The 20201-nt window shown below is 43.3% G+C and overlaps 1 protein-coding gene across 7 annotated transcripts in view; it reads right to left on the minus strand.

Annotated features, from left to right (window-relative positions):
• GLCCI1 (glucocorticoid induced 1) overlaps positions 1–18592 on the minus strand; it is a 107108-nt gene extending 88516 nt beyond the window's left edge. For 6 of the 7 annotated variants that reach the window (XM_048838229.2, XM_048838230.2, XM_048838228.2 and 3 more), the window contains exon 1: positions 17783–18591. In XM_048838229.2, coding sequence (XP_048694186.1) covers positions 17783–18233 — 451 coding nt within the window. In that variant the 5' untranslated portion in view covers positions 18234–18591. Of the gene's footprint in view, positions 1–17782 lie in introns of all 7 variants that reach the window. The other variant, XM_075125838.1, reaches the window with a different exon arrangement.
• Between the last annotated feature and the right edge of the window lie 1609 nt (positions 18593–20201).

The following is a 20201-nucleotide window of genomic DNA, read 5'->3' on the forward strand; positions in this document are numbered from 1 at the left end:
CACAAGAGTCTGTAGTAATGGGAGAACACCCCAGATTGGGAAAGTAGGCATAACTGCTGGTTTTGATAGATTTGCTTCCTTAAGGAAGCTCAGTACTACTGCTTTGTCCATCAGAGCCTTGCATAAAGAATGCATTTATGACTTACTGTTGAGATTCAATACAATGGTCTTAGGGTATGTCTGCACTATGGAAACTATATCAGCTATATCAGTAGCTACATTACTTGTGTCACCATAACCCCATAGTGTAGAGACAGTCTGCACCAGCAGAAGGGATATTCCATCAGTGCAGGAACATCACCTCCACAAACAAAGGTAGTTACGCTGACAGAAGCATTCTTCCATTGACATAGCTGTGTCAACACTAACAGTTAGGTCAACATAGCTATGCCGGTCCGAGGTGTGGATTTTTCACACCTCTAACCAATGTAGCTATGTCAACTTAACTTTTGAGTGCAGACCAAGCCTTTTGCTCAGGTCTAGATCATCCTATAAGAAATTTCAGACTCTCATAAAGAAATCAAATTTGACATCAGAATCTGAGATGTCAAACATATCTGTTCTCAGCGTAGTCTCAGCAATGTGTTCTTGATATATGCTTGGAGTGTGCACCGTCTAAACTCCCCACCCAGAGGGGCAAGTCCCTCTAGAATGTGTCTTGTAGAAGGGGGGGTGGTCAGACCCCCATAGAGGAGCAGGGCCTCCCCAGATTGTAATGTACGCAAAGGACCACCCCAGATCATGGGGAGCAGGGATCAGACATCCGCAAGAGGGCAATGATCCTCAGCTCACATTAAGAAGTTAGGGAGTGGGGTGTGGACACTCGCAGAAAGGCAACCCCCGCCCCTGGCCTGAACCCGGTGCACGTGAAGTATGGCAGCTTCCCCCCACAAGATCCCGGTGTGCACACAAGGGGGGGCAGGGTGTGGGACTCAGATACCCCGGAGAGGGGTGGAGGGGGGAAATCGGGTCAATGACTCCCAGATCACATGAAGAGGTGAGGGAATGGGGCTCAGACAATCCCAGAAAGGCAAGCCCCCTCCAGAACCTGCTTCACACGAGAAGGGGGAGTAGGGATGGCAGTCAAACCCCTGCTCAAAATTCACTCAGATCCTGGTGTGCACAAACAGGGTGGGGGTGGAGGGTAGAGCAGAGCTGACACCAGTGGGGGAGGGGAACCCCCAGATCCCAGTTCAAATGGGAGGTAGGGAATGGGGCTCAGACACCTTACCCTGAAAAGGAAGCTCCCTCCAGAACCTGACTACATGAAGGGAGTGCCACATCTCGGTAGGTGGGCTGGGGCCCCCAGATCATGATATACATGGGAGAGGGGAATGTAGGGCTGATAGGTGCCCCTACCTGTAGTCTCTCCTAGTCCTGCTGTCACTTACCCCCATGTCTCCCTTCCCAGTGCTCAACCCATCCCATCTCACCACCCTTAATCCCCATCACTTGATCCCTCAACCCTTCCCCCTATTCTTTAATCTTTCACTTCTAACCATACTCCCATCTTAACAAGAACTGGGCTGTGTAGTTAAAAAATTTTTTTAAAAATCAACACCTTTTGAATATAATGCTGCCTTGTGATTACATTTGCCTCAAATAAAAATCCCCTTTGATATGAAGCAGTATACCTACTTTTTTCCCTTCAAATTTCTGCCCTGGTTTAGATTTGAACTCACGGTGCTTGGGTTCATTGACTCTGATATTTCATCAGAGCTGCCCAGCTTTTGTGATAAACAAGTGTTTTCCCAGATTGTTATCCTCTCACTGCCCATGCACAGTGTAATTCCTTTAGTTTACAGAGTCAGAAGCTTTTTACATTAAGTGATGAGCTAAAGAAGCAGTTTTTTCCCCCAATACTGCTTTAATTTGATTTTCACCCAAGAGTAGGTGAGTTGGGTGCCATGCACTCTGTTGGCATGCACCCTGGTGCAACGAGTCGTTGTTTGATCTCTATCTGTGAGCAAAAAATCCATTTCGAAAATGTCAACCTCAAGAAAAGCCATTTATAGCCTAGAAATCCCTTGGTCAAATGAACCCAAAATAGGCTAGCCAAGAGAACCCCGCCCTCTATGAGGCATACCAAATTTCAAGGCAATCCAAGTAACAATGTAGGTTTTAGAGTACCAAGAAGAATTGAGCTTGAAACAGAAAGCTGGTCTTAACCTTAACTATTAGCAGGGTGAATAAAGCACTTAAAATCTATCCATGGTTTGTCATCGGGCTATCTGGAAAATTTTATTCCCTTCCAATGTAATTCACATGCAATTTCAAGATATTATTTTTTAAAAATCTGTTTACAATGGGAATAAAAATAAAATTTGTGTGTTGCAAAAAATAACCCTTTTCCTTGAATGAACATTCATATCTGTTTGAATCATGGAGTAGATTATTAGCTAGTAGAAAAATAGCCAAGTTGATATATGGCTACTGCCCCACTTCTGCCTCCCACCCAAGTATTTGCCTAAGTAGTTATAGCAACCTGAGAGAGTTATGAGTCCAAATTATTCTGTACTTGGCTGGCTGACTGAAGGCAAGGTCCATTTATAGTACCGTTATGTGACTGCAGACTTAGCCTCAGAATAGTGTTCCAATTTAAATATTAAGATTTTATTAGGAAAAATGTTCTAGTTTTTGTGGTTGTGAAGAAATCTTCCAAAAGTGGAAATTATAAATTGATGCAATTATTTCTGCCTTAGACTGTGAACAGCCTGAAAATGGCACATAAAAAGCTACCAAGAGATTAAAGTGATAAAATGTGGCCTGATGTCCTTTCATCAAGTAGTATTAGGTCATCTAGTTTTGTTCTGGTTGGACAGAAAACCACATGGTTTGATGTGGTTGCAGAACTTGGTGTCTTTCCAGGTGATGAGTGGGTCTAATATGAAAGTTCTTATTTTAGGTATAGGTTTTTGAATATGGCTTAAAATCTCCCTTGTCTAGATTATAGTTGGGTGCTGCTTATCCAGTATTAGTTGTTGGATGGTGTAACAACTAAGGACATTTTTTTCCTGTTAAGAAACTGTCAGCTAACTATGCTGATGAAAGTAGAATAGAATTTAGGTTTATAATTAGAGAGTTGCCATTTTAAAGTAAAAATCTATCTTCATAGAACTAAATTTCAGTTCTGGGGCTTATAACCTTGCTCTGCTTATAGCTGGCCCCTGCTTAATTGAGACAGTTGATAATACATACTCCTGCTCATTCTCTCTTATAAAACCTTACTCTCATTGGTCCATTCTGGCTTATGTTCATTCAGCACTTCCTCTGTGCATCCGATAGTCTTCCTTGAGAAATCATCTTCTTTGTGTTGCCATCCTCTTTGCCCAAGAGAAAAAGTACAAACACATTTCAAACACTTGGTTTTCTGCCCAGAAAAAAATTTAAGCTGCTGATGTAGAAAGCAGAAATTTCTCATGGGCAAGAATATAATCAACCAGCCTCAAAAGTAATGTATATTTTTGAAACATCTGTAGAAAGTAGGGTCAGTAGTCTGCATACATGAATTGTTAATGGTGGCATATATCTAGCCAACTCAAGAGGGTATGTGAATGTTCATGGTTGCCAATCTTGGGTGTTATCCCCATATGCTGTAGGACTAACATTGTAAACTCAAGTTGTAGGTCAGTGTGCAAGGCAATACATTATTTAAAACATTTACTTTTAAAAAAAATTACTTTAGGACTTTAAATGCATTGATAAACTGAAAAACTCTGTTTCCTCAAAGAAGAAAATTAATTCTATTAAGACAATTGGTCTGCTTCTTAGCTGCTGAACTGCTGGCAGTACAAACTATGTTATGGTGAGAAAAACTGTAAAAGAAACCTGACCTAATATTATAGGTCAAGGATAAAGTATTGTTAATATCACGTTGCATCCCCAGAAGCAAATCATTTCAAACTCTTTGCACATGTCACTTCTTACTTGCCACATTGGATATTGCAGGCATGTGAGTGCACTGAGATCAGTTAAAGGCTTGGTCAGTTCAAAGTACCAAATGTCAAAGTTGGGAGGTGGGTTATATTGATTTATTCTGAATTGTTGATCCTTATCAGAGCTCTCAATTTAAACAACAGAACTGAATTAAGAATGTAACTTCTGAATTGTATATTGTACATAATGAAGTAAAGTCATTTTATGGAGTACTGTACAGTATACAGCGTAAACAGTCACAGATGGGAGGCTGACTTTAAATAATTGGTCTCCAGCTGCCCTAGATGAATTATAGCTGTATATCCCTACTCATGCTCTCAGGGAAGATGAACTGAGGAATGAGGATTTCCTGTTTCATCTAAAAATATTATCAGCTGTTATCAATAGCTGCCACTGTGGGTCATCATGCCGTAAGTATTGGGTTGTCATTCTCAAGTGCTGCCGTGGGTCACCATGCCCTAATAACTAGTTTATTGTTCCCAGTTTTTGCTGTGGGATGCCATGCCTCGCCACCATCTCTATTTTCTTCAATACTAGAAGAGTGATTCAGAAGGGCAGAGTTTGTGGGGAGGAATGTTCTCTGCAAATTGGTCAAGAATGACATAGTAAGGCTGTCCCAGAAGTCTCTGGGGACAATTCTCAGGATCTCCTGCCACAGGACCTGCTCTTGCATGTCAAACCATCTTACATGAACTGGACAACATAGGATATTCCTCCAAAGAAGTAGTCTTTCCTAGTGTCCTACAGGCCTTCTGCCTTCCTGGCCTACGCATGAGTTTAGACAGATGTGAGGTCCACAGTGAAGAGTTAGGCTGACGCAGCTACATTACTCAGGAGGGTGAAACAGCCACAGGCACCGAGCGCCATAGTTAAGCCGACCTAAGTCCCTGAGTAGACAGCACTAGGTCGACAAAAGAATTCTTTCCTCTGCCTAGCTCTCGGGGAGCTGGATTAACTACAGTAACGGGAGACTCTCTCCCATTAGCAGAGGTAGGTTCTCCCATTACTGCAGTTAATCTACCTCCTTGAGAGGTGGGAGCTAGGCACAGGAAAGAATTTTTCTGTTGACCTAGCGCTGTCTACACAGGGATTTAGGGCGTCTTACCTATGGCACTCAGTGCGTGTGGCTTTTTCACACTCCTGAGTGATGTAGCTGGGTTGATCTAATTTTCTAGTGCAAGGGTGGGGAAACTTTTTTCTATCAGGGGCCACTGACTCTCAAAAAACAAAACAAACAGACATACATACACAGTCACAGACCACACACAGCACCGGGGCCGGGGGGGGGGGGGGAGGAGAAAGAGGAGAGAGAAAGAGGCTTGGGGCTTCCCCCGTAGCAGGGCAAGCCAGTACTTGCGGCTCCAAAAATGAGGAGTTCAGGGTGCAGGATGGGATGAGGGCTCCAGCTAAGGGTGTGGGCTCTGGGGTGGGGATGAGGGGCTTGGGGTGCAGGGTCTGGGAGGGAGTTCCGACCTGGGGCGGGGGTTCGCAGTGTGGGCTCTGGCCAGGCGGTGCTTACCTCAGGTGGCTCCCAGTCGGTGGCGCAGTGGGACTAAGGCAGGCTCCCTGCCTGACCTGGCTCTGCGCTGCTTCCAGAAGCAGCCAACACGTCTGGTCCCTAGGCAGAGGGACCAGGGGGCTCTGCGCTGTGTGTGCCGTCTGCAGCTCCCACTGGCCGCAGTTCCTGGCCAATGGGAGCTCCAGAGCCAGTGCTGGGGGCAGGGGCAGTGACTTGGTCATGCTGGTCACTTACAAGAGCAGCACGGACTCAACAGGACTTTTAACGGCCTGGCAACCCCAGCTTCCCCTCTCAGCAGGGTGACCCAGCGCTGGCGGCTCCAGCCCCATGGGGGGGCGCTGAGGCTTGGGGCTTCCAGCCTGCGGTGCGGAGACTTGCCACGGGCCAGATGAAATGAAGCAGCGGGCTGGATCCAGCCTACAGGTCCTAGGTTCCCCACCCCTGTTCTAGTGTATAGCAACCCATACCCTCAAACACTCCAGAATTTGGGAGGGGGGAGAGGAAGGAAACAGCAACTGACATGAATGGTGCAGTTCACCACTATTGTTTCAGAATGATCTTTCAAAAGAGATTACCTGATCAACGTAAATACAATCTATGAATTGAACTGGATGTTGGAAAACAATCCCAACTGTACATACAAAATGACTGGCTCTAAATTAGTTGTTACCACTCAAGAAAGATCTGGGGTCATGGTGGATAGTTCCCTGAAAACAACTGCTCAAAGTACAGTGGCAATCACAAAAGCTAACAAAATGTTAGGAACCATTATGAAAGGGATAGATAATAAGACAGCAAATATCATAATGCCACTATATATATCCATTGTACACTCATACCTTGAATACTGTGTACAGCTCTGGTCACCCATCTCAAAAATATATTAGAACTGGAAAAGGTACAGAAGAAGGGCAACAAAAATTATTAGGGGTATGGAACAGCTTCCACATGAGGAGAGATTAAAGACTGGTACTGTTCATCTTGGAAGAGAGACAACTAAGGGGGATATGATAGACATCTATAAAATCATGAATGATATGGAGAAAGTGAATATGGAAATGTTATTTATCCTTTCACATAACACAAGAGCCAAGGGTCACCTGCTGAAATGAATAGGCAGGAGGTTTAAACCAAACATAAGGAAGTACTTCTTCACACAATGCACTGTCAACCTGTAGAACTTGTTGCCAGGGATGTTGTGAAGGCCAAAAGCATAACTGGGTTCAAAAAAGAATTATGTAAGTCCATGGAGAAAAGGTCTATCAATGGCTATTAGCCAAGACGGTCACGGACACAACCCCATGCTCTGGGTGTCCCTAAGCCTCTGACTGCCAGATGCTGGAACGGGATGGATCACTCAATATTTGCCCTGTTCTGTTCATTCCCTCTAAAGTACCTGGCACTGGATGCTGTTGGAAGACAGGATACTGGACTAGATGGACCACTGGTCTCACTCCATATGATCATTCATATGATCATATCTTGTTCTTATGAAACAAATGGATCATTTAACAACTTCCTGAGTCTGCAACTTCGAAGTCTGAAACCCAGCATGGGCAGAAATCTGAGAATGAACTGTTAACATTTGGGAAAAAAAATCTGCTTTTGTCAAGGTGCTGGGTTATTTATTTATTTTGGAGAAAGGTAATCTGAGCATAGCAAAAACACTATTTGTGAAAAGAAAAGGTATAAATGTGAATGCTAATTGGGAGAGGTGTCTGGGGTGCAAGAGTAGGTAGGAACAGAGGAGAGCATCTGGGATCTTTCACTAGGCATAAGGGTGTTAAGGGGAGGGAGGTAGATTGGAATAAGAGGTAGGGGACAGATGAGAGATTGGGGGAGTAGGAGGGTTTGGAGGATGTGAGGGGTAGCAGAAGATATTGCCCCCTCCACTCCTAATCAGCCCTGAGTTTCCCCTTTCACTGTGTGTGCTGGGATCTCAGGAAGGCCTACCCTCAGCACTGGTCTGAGCCGCCTCCTTCCCTGCCTGCTCTGGCATCAGGGGTATCCTGCTCTCCTTGGGTGTATGAGAGTCTCCCTGCCCCTCCGTATTAGCTGGTATCTGGTTGAGGAGAATCATGGCAACACTAGTTTAAACATCGGAAACCCAGAAAATGGATAGTTAAGATACAAACCACTCTGGGGCAGTGGAGGGAGGGCAGACTGGGTGGACCTAGGATATGGCTGGGGAAGTCTCAAAGACAGGCATTCCAACTTGAGATGGGTAGTAGGTAGTGAGAGGTCCAGCTCAGTTTCAGCTCTAGCTACACAATCAAGGTAGCATATGGCCTTCTAGTAAGCTACTTCCTGTGATAGGCATAAGCAGCAACATAGGCCAGGAGACAGGAAGGGACAACTTATCACATGTTAACGGTTCCTATAGTGCCAACTAATGGCTTAATGGGATGGGAAGGGGAGGGGGAGCTCGAAACAGGGGAAGGCCATGCCCACTACATATTGCAAGGAATGGTGGTGCAGATTATGGAGAAAAAAAGCACACACCAGTCTTTTCTCACATTCTTGAAGTTACTGTAACATCTATCTAACAAAACAGTCAAATTTTTGGGACACAGGGCCAGATAGAGAAATCTCATCTGAGGTCTGTTAGCAACTACACACTGAAAACATTTCAGAGTATGACTATTACCCCAATTCTACTATAATAAAATGTACAGGAAGGGGGGGAGAAGCACTGAGACATCACATAACAACTGTGTGGCCAAATAGAAAAACCACTAGACTCAGACTACTGGTAGCTCTGCCACTGGCCTGCTGGGTGACCTTGGACAAGCCATATTGCCTCTATACCTCAGTTTCCTATCTGTAAAATGGGGATAACAATGCAAAATTCTTTGAGATCTACAGATGAAAAGCACTATACAAAAGCTAGGTCTTTTGTTTATTACCTAGCCATGATAGCATATCAACTGCAAACCAAGGTGAGGTCTGCAGCTGTCTAAATGAACATTAATGCCTATCAGCAAACATAGCTTTCTGTTTACAAAAGCCTAGGAAATTAAATGGCAAAAAAATTCATTAATGCAGTGTTAAGGTTGCTCAGTGATAGCTCATGCCCTTTTAGAATGCTGAGTACAGCAAAACTCAAACTTCTGAAAAGCAGGAAATACATATTTAAGGGGAACACCCATGAAACCTAACTCTGCTCTCTTTGAATGATGCCCCAATATGCCCATAACACACACATTCCCACTCTGCCTTTTCATTGTAATGGACAGGTACTACCTGCACTTGGCCTATCCTCAAACACTGAGCCTACTTGCCGACAGAATACCGTACTTGTAAAATTTAACCACCACCTCATTCCTTTTACAACCCCTTCATACGGATTCAAAGAATACCATCCAAAACTATACTTCCTCTTACCCATCATTAAATCCTCATACTGCTCTCATATCCCACCTCGCTACTGACAATACCTTTGGCAAGACAACCCCAATGCCCTGCTACTAACAGAATCTACACAATTCTGTATTGAAATGATCCAGACTGGAATGTCAAGGTGCACTATATCATGTACCTCTTTCCTTTGACAGCACACATGGGAAGACAGACTCAGATCACCTCATATCATAGTCACAGCTCTTCTCACCTGTTGCACCTTATTCTTCCATTAAATTCAGCTACACCTAATACAGTGAATGCAGCTGTAGTGAACTGAGATAACTGCCAGTGGCTACTACCAGCTTTAGGTGGGGACCAGAATTAAGGGTGAGTGGGTGTTTACCTTAAATTTGTATTTCCTGGTTTCCAGAAGTTTGAGTTTTGCAGAACTCAATGTTCTAGGAGGACACATGCTATCACTGGGCCTCTTTCACTCTACATTAGCCAAGGTTTTTATCATTTCATGATATTAGAACCCCATGGTGGAACTGACACCACGCAGTTCACTTGGTCATTTAACATTCATATTAATACCAACACAATATAATGTTCATCTTCTCACTGGGTATATTGTCACTTGAGTAGTATGGATAAGACTACAGTGACTGCATTGCAAAGACTAGCATCAAATGGAGAATGTGACAAACCAAAAAAGTATAATTACTCTAACTGAAAGTGGGTCTTAACCTATGACCAAAACTGTAATATTTGGAGAAAATTCAATTCCCTCTAAGCAGTAACCATGTTACAGTTCATCATATGGTCACATGCAACAATTCACTTGGAAACAAGTAAGGTATTAGAATATTTAGCATATCATTTAGTATGGCTAATGCAATGTATAGATCCAATATTACTGAAAGCTTCAAAATTATGTTCTCATGTAATTTGTGATTTTCAAGGTGTTTTTTTTTAAAACTTCATATGACTTTATGGCTTAGATAGCCAAACACTATATTTTAGGAAGAGCATACATGGATACTTGAAGTATGTGCTCTCCCAAACATCAATATTTATTATGGAACAGCTGGTCATGACTCTAGTTTAAGATGCACTGAAAAAATAAATCTTAAAATGGGGCATAAATCCCTGTTTTTCTCTACATGGAGGAGGCTTTTCAGTGTGGCATTTAACATATAAAATTCAAAGGGCATAATTTAAAAATATTTAATTTAAATTTTAAAATTACCTAAGTGTTGAATCTTGAGTAACTTAGAATGGACAGTTTTTAAAAAGCAATTATTAGTCAATTTTTGTTATTCTTCATTGCAGAAAGTTTATCTGTCAGACCTGAGAATAATCTTCAGAGAAATGCATGAAGAAATTACCTCTTTCAAAATGGCCACCATCTCCTGATGTTCTCAATGGGACTGAGGCCACTTGGTGAAGATGGCCATTATTTCAGAAGGAAGTTTAGTTTGTCCTTAACAATGCTCGCCAGCACCTCCCATTGTTCCAATAGGAGAGAAATCACACTCTCCTTGGGAAGATGGTGACCCCATAAGCTATACGGAGAGTGGAACTGTGAGAAGCAGAGGAACATGGGGAAAGGGCAGAGGAAAAAGTGTATATACAGGGGAATGAGAAAGGTACATGGAGGCAAGGTAACAGGAGAGGCAAAAGACGGACAGCCAGAGAAAGGCAAGTGCGGGAAAGAGGGCAGGGGATAGCATGGTATTTACCATGCTAAATCAGTTTCTACCTTGCCGCAAAAGACTAGTTAGTCCCTGTTCAAGGCTTTTCTATTTTTAAAATTGTTTAGTTAATGCACTCCAAATTACACACTTTGTTTTTGTTAAATATTCAAATTGTGGTTACATAAGGCAGTACATTCGTAGATTAATTTAGGGACATACAAATAAAAAGCAAACCTGCAGTGGGTGTAATATTAACATATGTAATTGAAATCCTGAAGATCAGAATGTCTGTATACATTTCGGTTTGGTATTTTCTCAAGGAAAATATACGTCATGTCATATTCCAGTTTTCAATACTGGAAGAACAAAAGTCAAAAACATTCAGTTATATGAAAACAATAATACAGAGTTTTAGACTTGAAGCATTAAGCAATCAGAAGCATGCAGACTACCAGTCCAGACCCATTTGGCCATGCAGCATTCTGTAACAGAAGACTAACTCTGATGTAGTGGCTAGACCAAATATATTTCTCAGTTTTGAACAGATGTATCCAAAGTTTGAAAAGCTTTGTTCTATGCTTGCTGAACTTGCTGGACACTGATGCAATTATGTTTCCCAGTTTAAACCGGTATTTACCAGCACCCTGTTCTAAACTAGTTTTTCCTGGGAAACTGCCAACCCTGGAAGAGGGATAGGGAAGGACAACACTATCAGCAGTAGAATGAGGAGAATTTCTGGCAGAGATCTAAGGATGTAGTGATAACCCTCCCTTATTCTTCATTCTCATTGACTCTACCCAATAATTGGTTTGGGGGATAGGTGGGAGGGAGTACATAAAACAGTACAGTAACTCTGAGAAATGAGAACTACCCCAATTCATTTCAATAATGTGCTAACACTAAAACCTAATAGCTATTTAAATGTCAACATTTTAATTTAAATCAATCATTATTTTAGCAGAAACATCTAGCTAGTATGCCTTTACCATAATGACCTTGTATTCAGTAGGAAGATGTATTTTAAAGACATTAGCTACTATGTTAAAAATCATAGTATAGTCAAGGCTAGTTGCTGTTTTACCATGTGTTAGGTGGTCAAGATAAACACTTGGGGGGAAGGGGGCAGAAACAGAAAGTCCGAGCTAACATACCTTTTTCTGACTATAGACATGACCAATCACTTCACACTGAAGCTTAAGTGCAACCTCCACTATGAAGAGACTACAAGTACTGAGCTGCGGGTAATAATGAAATAGGTCTGACATATTCGGAGATTCTAAGGCCAGAAGGGACCATTGTGATCATCTTAATCTGACCTCCAGTATAACACAGGTTATAGAATTTCCCCAAAATAATTCCTACAGCACATATTTTAGAAAAAAAAATATAATCCAATCTGAAGTATACCCTTGACTGTTTGCTTGCACTTTAATATTTGAGACATTAAGCAAACATTAAAATGCATATACTTTGCAACATGACAGATGCAGTTAAGGTCAGCTTTTCCAACTCTGAGTAAAATGAAACTGTTGCTTAGAAAACTGATAGCCATCAACTACTGATGGCAACAACCCCTATCAAACTTCAGTAGCAGAAGGCAGTATAATTTTTATTTCCTAGATTCCTACTGCATTACTAAGTTTAGTGGGTTACTGAACTTTGCTATACTGTTAATGTACCAACCCACATTTTGAACATGTTGACTTCTTCATATAATTCTACTTTATACATTCTTTCCATCTTTTCTTTTGTAGTTTAATGTGTCTGTGTAGAATACAGCAAAGGGCAAGAATGGAAACCAGAAACTTCAGAATCCTAATTCCAGTTTTGCTACTGACTTGCTCTGTGGATGTTGACAAGTCAACTTATATTTCAGTTTCCCCACATGTATAATACCACTTGGTTACTTCATGGGGGTGAAGATTAAAGTTAATATAGTGACTTGAAAATATAAATCACTGTGTAAGTACTATCAAAGTGGTGTTCTTTGATAGTGGTATCCGCACTGAACAAAAATACTATTTCCTTTACATCTATGTGACCTGCTGCAATACCCTGCAAGATAGAAGAAAAACCTAAATCTTTCAATTTTTCTATGATGTAGTATCTGAAGAAAGCCTTTTAGGAACATTTATAATAGCACAAACAAGCTGATTAACACAGTACACCTAATAAACATCCTTATCAAAGGAGACTATTACCAGATCCTTGATCTACCTAAACAGCCTGTCACCTCATGGGATTGGTTTCAAATTTAGTCCAAAGTGACTTAGTTACCCATGTTATGGATTATACTCCAACAAAAGCAATTTTTAGGGGCAAGCGTAGGGTAAAAGAGAAGGCCACAGATAATAGAGAAAGCTGCAATTGTTCATGCACATTGGGCAACACAGAGTAGGAAGTTTCATTACAAAAATATTTCCCTATATTAAATTTGTTAGAGATAAAGGAGAGGTCTTGATTTTTGGTACAACAGGACCCTTGGTATAAACTTCCATTGTGTCAAACTGTTGGATGCCTTTAATCAAGGAGATATACAAATAGTTTAATCTTTTGAAGGTTTTTTTTTTTTTTTTTAAATACCGAAGCTTCATATGTGCATAGAGATGAACAGTACTCTTCTGGTATAGTAACTGATAAACACATTTATTCCTCTGGAGCACCTGGCTATTACTTTCTCTTATTAGTGTTGGCAAACCTCCAGGAGTTGTTTATAAAAATATTTGAAGTGCTTAATTCCCTAAACAGCTAAATCAATTAAAATATTTTTTGAAAGTTGTCCCTACAGCTAACGCTGACTTTGGAAATTTCAGGGGGAAAAACAAAACAAAAACCAAACCAAACAAAACACAAAAACAAACCAAAAAACCCAACCAGATTTACCTTACAAACCACATAAGTAAAAGGTATTGGTGTTTCTGATAATTATAACACTAGAAGGTACCGCTATAATTAACATAACTCAAATCAGGGCATTTCTTCTGAATGCAAGATGTTCAATATGAAAACAGACAAAAATTCTACAAAACTAGTTTATATCTGAACTGCAGCTATAACTTTATGACCTCAGGGGAAGTCAGTTCATATTAAATGTAAAAACTTACTGAATTTATAGAATCTATCTATTTTACGCCATATGAAAAAAACTATTTAAAGAAGCTATGGTCTTTGCTTCCCTGCAAAAAGGATCTAATCTTATCCAACTAGGGGGAATTCTGGTAGCTTCCCCCCATCCCCCAAGCACACACGCACCCTCCAGAACACACAGAATGCAACATTTATTTTGTTCGCTCAACTGACATCTTACCGCAATAGTATTCAAGCCATAATTTCTACTGAACTGTCTTTTGTTGTTAGTCATGTTGCCTTATATATCAATTTCTGCATTAAATAGGCTGAGGCATGCATTCCTCACCTCACAAAACTGGGTTATTCTTACATTCAACAAGCCATAGGGCTTTATACCTATTTTCTAAAACACTGGTTTGAGTTATAAAAAACATACATCTTAATGACATAGTATTTTCCTTTTCTCATCTTAAGTTTAACTAGCACATTTCCAAGATTATTCTAGTGTACCATTAAAAAAAAGTACATTTATTAGGGGCTTTTGGGGGGAGGGTTGGGCAGGGCGCTAATCTGACGGAGATATACAAAACTCAAAAGTTCTCAGCCATGCAATTTCAATACTGATCATGTAGAAATGCTGGTAGCATTTTTTAAAAACACAGTTTTCCTAATAAAGTTGTTTTTATGGCATGTTAAATCTTAAATCTAAACATAAAAAAGCTATCTTGTTTTAGAAATATAAATAGCATTGTGAACATCCTAGAAAGGAGGGTGTGTGGAGAAGAGGATGATGGGAGGAAGAAATGGAGCATGCCATTTTCATTCATGCAGTAGTGATGTCAGTGCCTGCAGCAGCAGCAGTTGCCTTGACCCCTAAAAGGCTCAAACCCAAAGCAATTTTACAGAATATGGTTTAAAAAAAAGAAGTAAATCTCAAGAAACCCACTCATAATAGTGGAGTATTTCACACAAGATCGTTTAGAGGGGGATCAAATTCAAAGCATCTATACTGAAAGAAACTGAGAAAAACACCAGGTGTTTGAGGTAGAGAAAAACCATCTTTTCAGTCAAAAGCATAGCCAGTCTCCCACACCAGCATGCTCCTGAAACAATGCAAGTCAGTCTGCACAGCCAAAATCAAAATGATCTCTGCACTGCAAAAAATAGGATTACATCGAGAGTGGGAACTTTTCAGTTTACATCAAAAGGAGAAATGCTTTAAGAGTATGACACAAAATGTAATAGTTTCATTAAGACTTATGTCATACTCAGGCATGATTAAGAGGCTAACAATAGCCAAAGGAGTAAACTGTGCAACCATCTGTAGTAAGATGGTCCATGTTTGATGGCAAGAAGTGTTTCAAGCCCTCTGCTATGACTGCAGTAGTATTCCAACACCATTCTATAATCTCTGTAGAGATACCACCACACAAGCTACAACTGAGTTTTACTTCATGTACATTATGTACTAAAGATCCATAACAGAGTCCACTGAAGAAATTAGGAGGCAAACTCATGCCGTGTGGTACCTCAGCCACACTCCAGATTTTGTAAAAATGTTTTTTTGTTTTGTTTTTACCTTTTAATTCGCAAAACTATAAAAACAGTCTTATCACCCTAGTCTTCTAGAAAATAGTGCCTGTATTTCTGTAAAATAAAGCTGTTGATGTGTGCAATAGTGGTCATTATTAGGGCGATCACGTTGTTTTCATTCATTCATTCATTCAGGATTTGCTGTAGGATGTCAGTTTCTGCAGCAGCAGCTGGCTCAACCTGGAGGACGGGGGACAAATTCCTTGGGGTGCATACAGATTATGGACAGATATATTGATGGACCACTTATAATTTTATATAGTACACACACACAAAACAGTATCAAATTTTATCCGCTGCTAACAGTTTACCATAAGGCAGGCTCAAGCAAGTTTAATGATGGAGAAGTCATTCAGTACTAATTTATAGGTCTGAACTATTAAGACAAAGACAACAATTTACAGTTCCAAACACGTCACTTTGTAAAATTAAAATTTTACTCAACCAAAAATTTATTAAAAATCCCACATGAATACACTAATGAAATACTTAACAGCTCTGCAGTATTTCTCTCCAACTACAGGTAATTACCCACATCCCACTCTCCATTTAAAGTGCAGACCCTCACGCACTGCAACATTACAATGTTTATCATGAAGTTAGACCTGGGAACTGATTTATAATAATATTTGTCATCAGCTTTAATGTTCAGACTTGATGCATATAATTAAGTGTGTTTTGTTTTGGCTGACCTCCCATTTGATTTCCCAGAATTCAGAGTAACACTGTACACTTGTATGTCTCTAAAGGGGAAAAAAAGGAAGCTCAAGAAAAAAAAATATACAAATTCCTAGAGTTAATGGAACAAATGAACCTCAGTCTTTTAAACACAACCTGACTAAAGCAAAATTGCTAAGAACTGTTTCCATTTTAAAGCATGCAAAACCCTGTAACCCTACAAATCTCTTTCCAAATAAGGATCATAGATCTATTGCATAATGTTGGCATAAATACTAAGATGTGATGGAAAGCATTTAGTATTCGCTTTCACGGTAAATACTGTATACCAACTCCATACATTAATACTATTAGTCATATGTTTATATACTTACATAGTGAGTTGCCTTTATTCTAGGACTATTTGAATAGCCAGATCAGCTCAAGTCACAAACACTACAATAGACTTCAAGAATTTACCACATACCCAATAAAGATATGTGGGGGGAAAAAAATAATAAGGGAACTGATTCCACTGCTACAAAACATGTTGACAACCAAAACACATTTATTTTCATTTCTGTGGCAAATTATAAACATTGAGAGACTTAGGGAGAGGTGCAGGGGGTGTTGAGCCACATAAAATGTTCCCATGAAGAGATGACATGTGATACCTGATAACTGCAGCAGGGTAACATACAAAGTGCATTCAGTCTGATTCATTCAACTGCTGAAGTGATGGGGGGGGGGGGGGGGGACGGACGGACAGACTAAGATGGCCACAGTCACTTTAACACCTTTAATAATTCAACAGACAACATGAAGCAGGTTATGTCAGAGCTGTTGATAATGAGTCTGTACTTATTTTAAAGCTTTTTAGGCTGTATTTTAGATTGCAATTTTTAAGGTTTCTATCATTTTCTAATTTCTTTCTTTTTGGCATTTTATGATCTTTTAGGTCTGGCCGTTTGTTTTTAGCATTTATTGAGACTATATAATCAGAATTTTGTGTTTTGTTTTGATGTGTATGGGAGTATTTTAAAATTCATATTTTAACCTTAAAGTTAAAAATGTATTTGGGGGAAAGAAGGGTTTAAGGGGTTGGGTTTGTTTTAAATACCAGGGAGATGGAAGGGGTTACTTTAGAGCTTATATCTGTGCCATCTCAATTCACGTGGACGTACATATACAGAGGTAGTAGTGGGGTATTCTAGGGCTTTTCTTTATCTCCAGGCATATTTGGCGAGATGCATTTATAGGGCGTGTTTTATACCCATGTGCACTGAGATAGGATATTTTAGAGCAGCTACCTGTATCTCATCAAGTTTGCGTTATCAAAGCTTGTGCTCAAATCTCTTTGCATGGAGGGCAGCGCGGGGGGGGGTGTCATACTTTAGGTGTTGCATTTGTACCTCCTCTTGTATGTGAGAGTGATCCTTTCAGGCCTTGTTTGCACCTCCTTTTGTACGCATGTATGCGGGTGTATCTTATAGGCCTGTCCTCAACACTCTATTTGGGAACACAGGGTGGTATTTCAGCCCTAAACCCCAATCTCTCTCTGCAAAGAATACTTTAAGGCTTGGTTTCTCACTCTCCCTTGAAAGGGAGATGACATTCAGCGCTGATCCCCCACCAATCACTCCCTTTTGAAGGGAGACAAAATAGAATTTCTTTTGAGTCAGATCTCAGACCCTCTCTTTCTTTAGGAAGTGGGGAGAAGGGGTATTTCGGGGCTCACTCCCCATCTCCATGGGAAACTCATCAAGGGGGTATTTTCAGGTTCGAGACGAGTTTCCTGGGCGTTATTTCATGGCTCGTCACTTTGCGGTGCATCAGATTCACCCACCCTGTCCCTCTCTCGGGCGGGGAGTATTTCGGGTCTCAAACGCCCCCCTTTGGGGGGAAGGCGCAGGAGGTGGTGGTGTTTCGGCCTCGGCCCCCCGGTCTCTCTCCGCCCCGGGTGCTTTACCTCTGTACACCGGGGAACTGGGGCTCCGTCTCTCAGGTGAGCTGCTCCTCCTGCTGCCACCGCTCTCTGGCGAGCGCCGCTGCCTGCCCTTCACCCTCCCTGGGTCCGCCACGCCGCCTCCCGGGGGGGGAGCCGCTGCCAGCGGCGGCGTCGTGCTGGGCGGGCTGCTGCCGCGGCCCCCTCCGCCGCCCGCCGGCCCGGTGTTGCTCCCCACCGAGGCGGAAGGGGAGCGGGTCGGGCTGTGCTGGCTGCCCCGCAGGAGCTGGTAGGGCACAGTCGCTCGGATGGGCTGGAGCAGCCGGCTGGTCCCTGCGCTGCTGGCGGCACCTCCCGTCGCACCGTTGCCGGCGGCGCCGCTCGCCGCGGTGGGTGACCCAGCGGCGCCGCGCCTCATCCTCTGCGGCGGGTGGTGCCCGGGCGGGGTCTGAGAGGAGCTGGACGAGGAGGACATGGCGGGCAGGCGGGGGTCGCAAGTCTCGGCAGAGGCTCCGTGCGCTGCCCCCGGCTGGCTCCTCACAGGCAGGACGGGACAAGCGCTTCACGGCCCGACCGACTCTCCGCGCCGCCCGGCTACCCCAGCGCTTCCTATCGGCGACGGCGGCTGCTCCCGCGCCAGGCTCTGGCCATCGCCGCCCGCCGGGCGCGCTGCGGAGTCCCGCAGCCGTTCACATCGTATAGCGCTGCCCCTCGCGGCGATGGGGGGGGAGGGGTCCGCAGCAAGCCCCGTGCGCCTGCCCGCGCGAGCCGCAACAACCGCCACTCGCTCTGTTCGCTGCCCTGCCTGCCCCCGAATGGCAACTCGTAGCCTCAGCCGCCCGGCAGCGACGGGCAAGGGGCGGCAAGCAGCGTCCCCATTGGGTACTCTGCCTCCGTTAGCCCTAGCTGATTGGCTACGGCACATGAAGGGCAGCACTGTCCGCCAATCAGCGGTCTGTTTTTTATGGTGGGGGTAGGGAGAGCCGCTCTGCGCTGTGGGGAGGTGGCAGCCGTGGTCCGGGCGGCTTAAGTTGCCCGGTGGCGGGGTGGGCGAGCGAGGAAGTGGGAGGTGGCGGCCGTGTTACGAGGGGAGCCGGCTGCCTCAGGCCCGGGGCGCGTGCAGAGCTGGGGGTTGGCTGTTACCCCTTCTGTGTGACTAGGCCACCCCCCATCGCGCCTCCGGGCAGGCCCGTCCGATGGCTCGGTGTCTTTGTTACCGCTGCGGCCACAGCGCGCTGGGAGAGCTGGCGAGGGCGCTGAAGGGGCACGCGGGAGCGCAGGGCTGCGTGAGGGCCGGGGCCGCCGCTACTCAGGGAGAGTAGCCGGGGCCGCCTGTGGTGCTGTATAGTACTCGATGTACATGGCGTAGTATTTTGTCAAATGAGCGGGCTCCCCTCAGCAGTACACGTGAAGCCTTTATGCTCCACTCTAGTGAGAAATGTGTGGCTCCTTCCTTTCCACTAAGATTGGTTTTATAGGCCCTCCTTTTTTGTACCCGCTCAGGCCTCCTCTAAACTAGCTGCCCCCCGTTTTCTCCTTTTAAATTTGCACTTGAACAGAAACTTATTTGAAAGGCCAGTCTGGATTTTTTTTCCTTCTCTTTTTGCCTGGGGCTACTTCTGACTCCCCCTTTATCCTAGTTTACATCCCCCCGCCCCCCCCCCCCCCAACTACAGCCCTGTGTTACAGCCACCCTCTGGCACAGAACTCCATTGAGAGGCTGTGGTGGATTCTCCAGCACTGGCAATTTTTAAATGCAGACTGGATGTTTTACTAAAACGTATGCTGCAGTGAAAACAGGAATTAATTCAGGGAAGTTCTCTGGCCTGTATTTTGTAGGAGGCCAGAGCTGTGCTCCCTTCTGGCTTTATAATATAGGTATCTATGATCCTAAAGTGTGTCCATACCACTCCTTAGCTACCTAAAAGGGATGCTACTGAGTCACATTAGACTTAGCCAAGTAGTGGTCATAGAGTGCCTCCACTGTAATCTAGGGGTGTAGCTGCCCTGCTCCTATACAGTTAGTCACGCTTGCTCTCATCCATCCAGCAGAAGTATCCATAGCTGCAGTAGCACCAGTTTGAGGTAGCTTATCCTCAGCCCAGCTCAGCTGTGCCTCTACTGTTGCTATCAGTGCTACACAGCTACACCGCTGTGTATACTCGCATTGGCTAGATGAGAGCTAGCAGGAGTATGTGTACATGAGCAGGGGAATCACAACCTTCGCTTGTAGGGTAGACATAGGCTTAGTGCTTATCTGTACATACAGTGCTTCAACAGCACAGCTGCACCAATTCAGCTGCATCACTGTAGCATTAGTGAAAATGCTTCTAGTGGTGTAGGTCCCCAAGAGGAGATAGCTATGTCAACAGGAATGCTTCTCAACATAGCACTGTTTACACCAGGGGTTAGGTTGGTAATAGTGCATCACTTGGGTGTGGAT

The sequence above is a fragment of the Caretta caretta genome, chromosome 2 (assembly GCF_965140235.1).
Source record: "Caretta caretta isolate rCarCar2 chromosome 2, rCarCar1.hap1, whole genome shotgun sequence".
Lineage (NCBI taxonomy): Eukaryota > Metazoa > Chordata > Testudines > Cheloniidae > Caretta > Caretta caretta.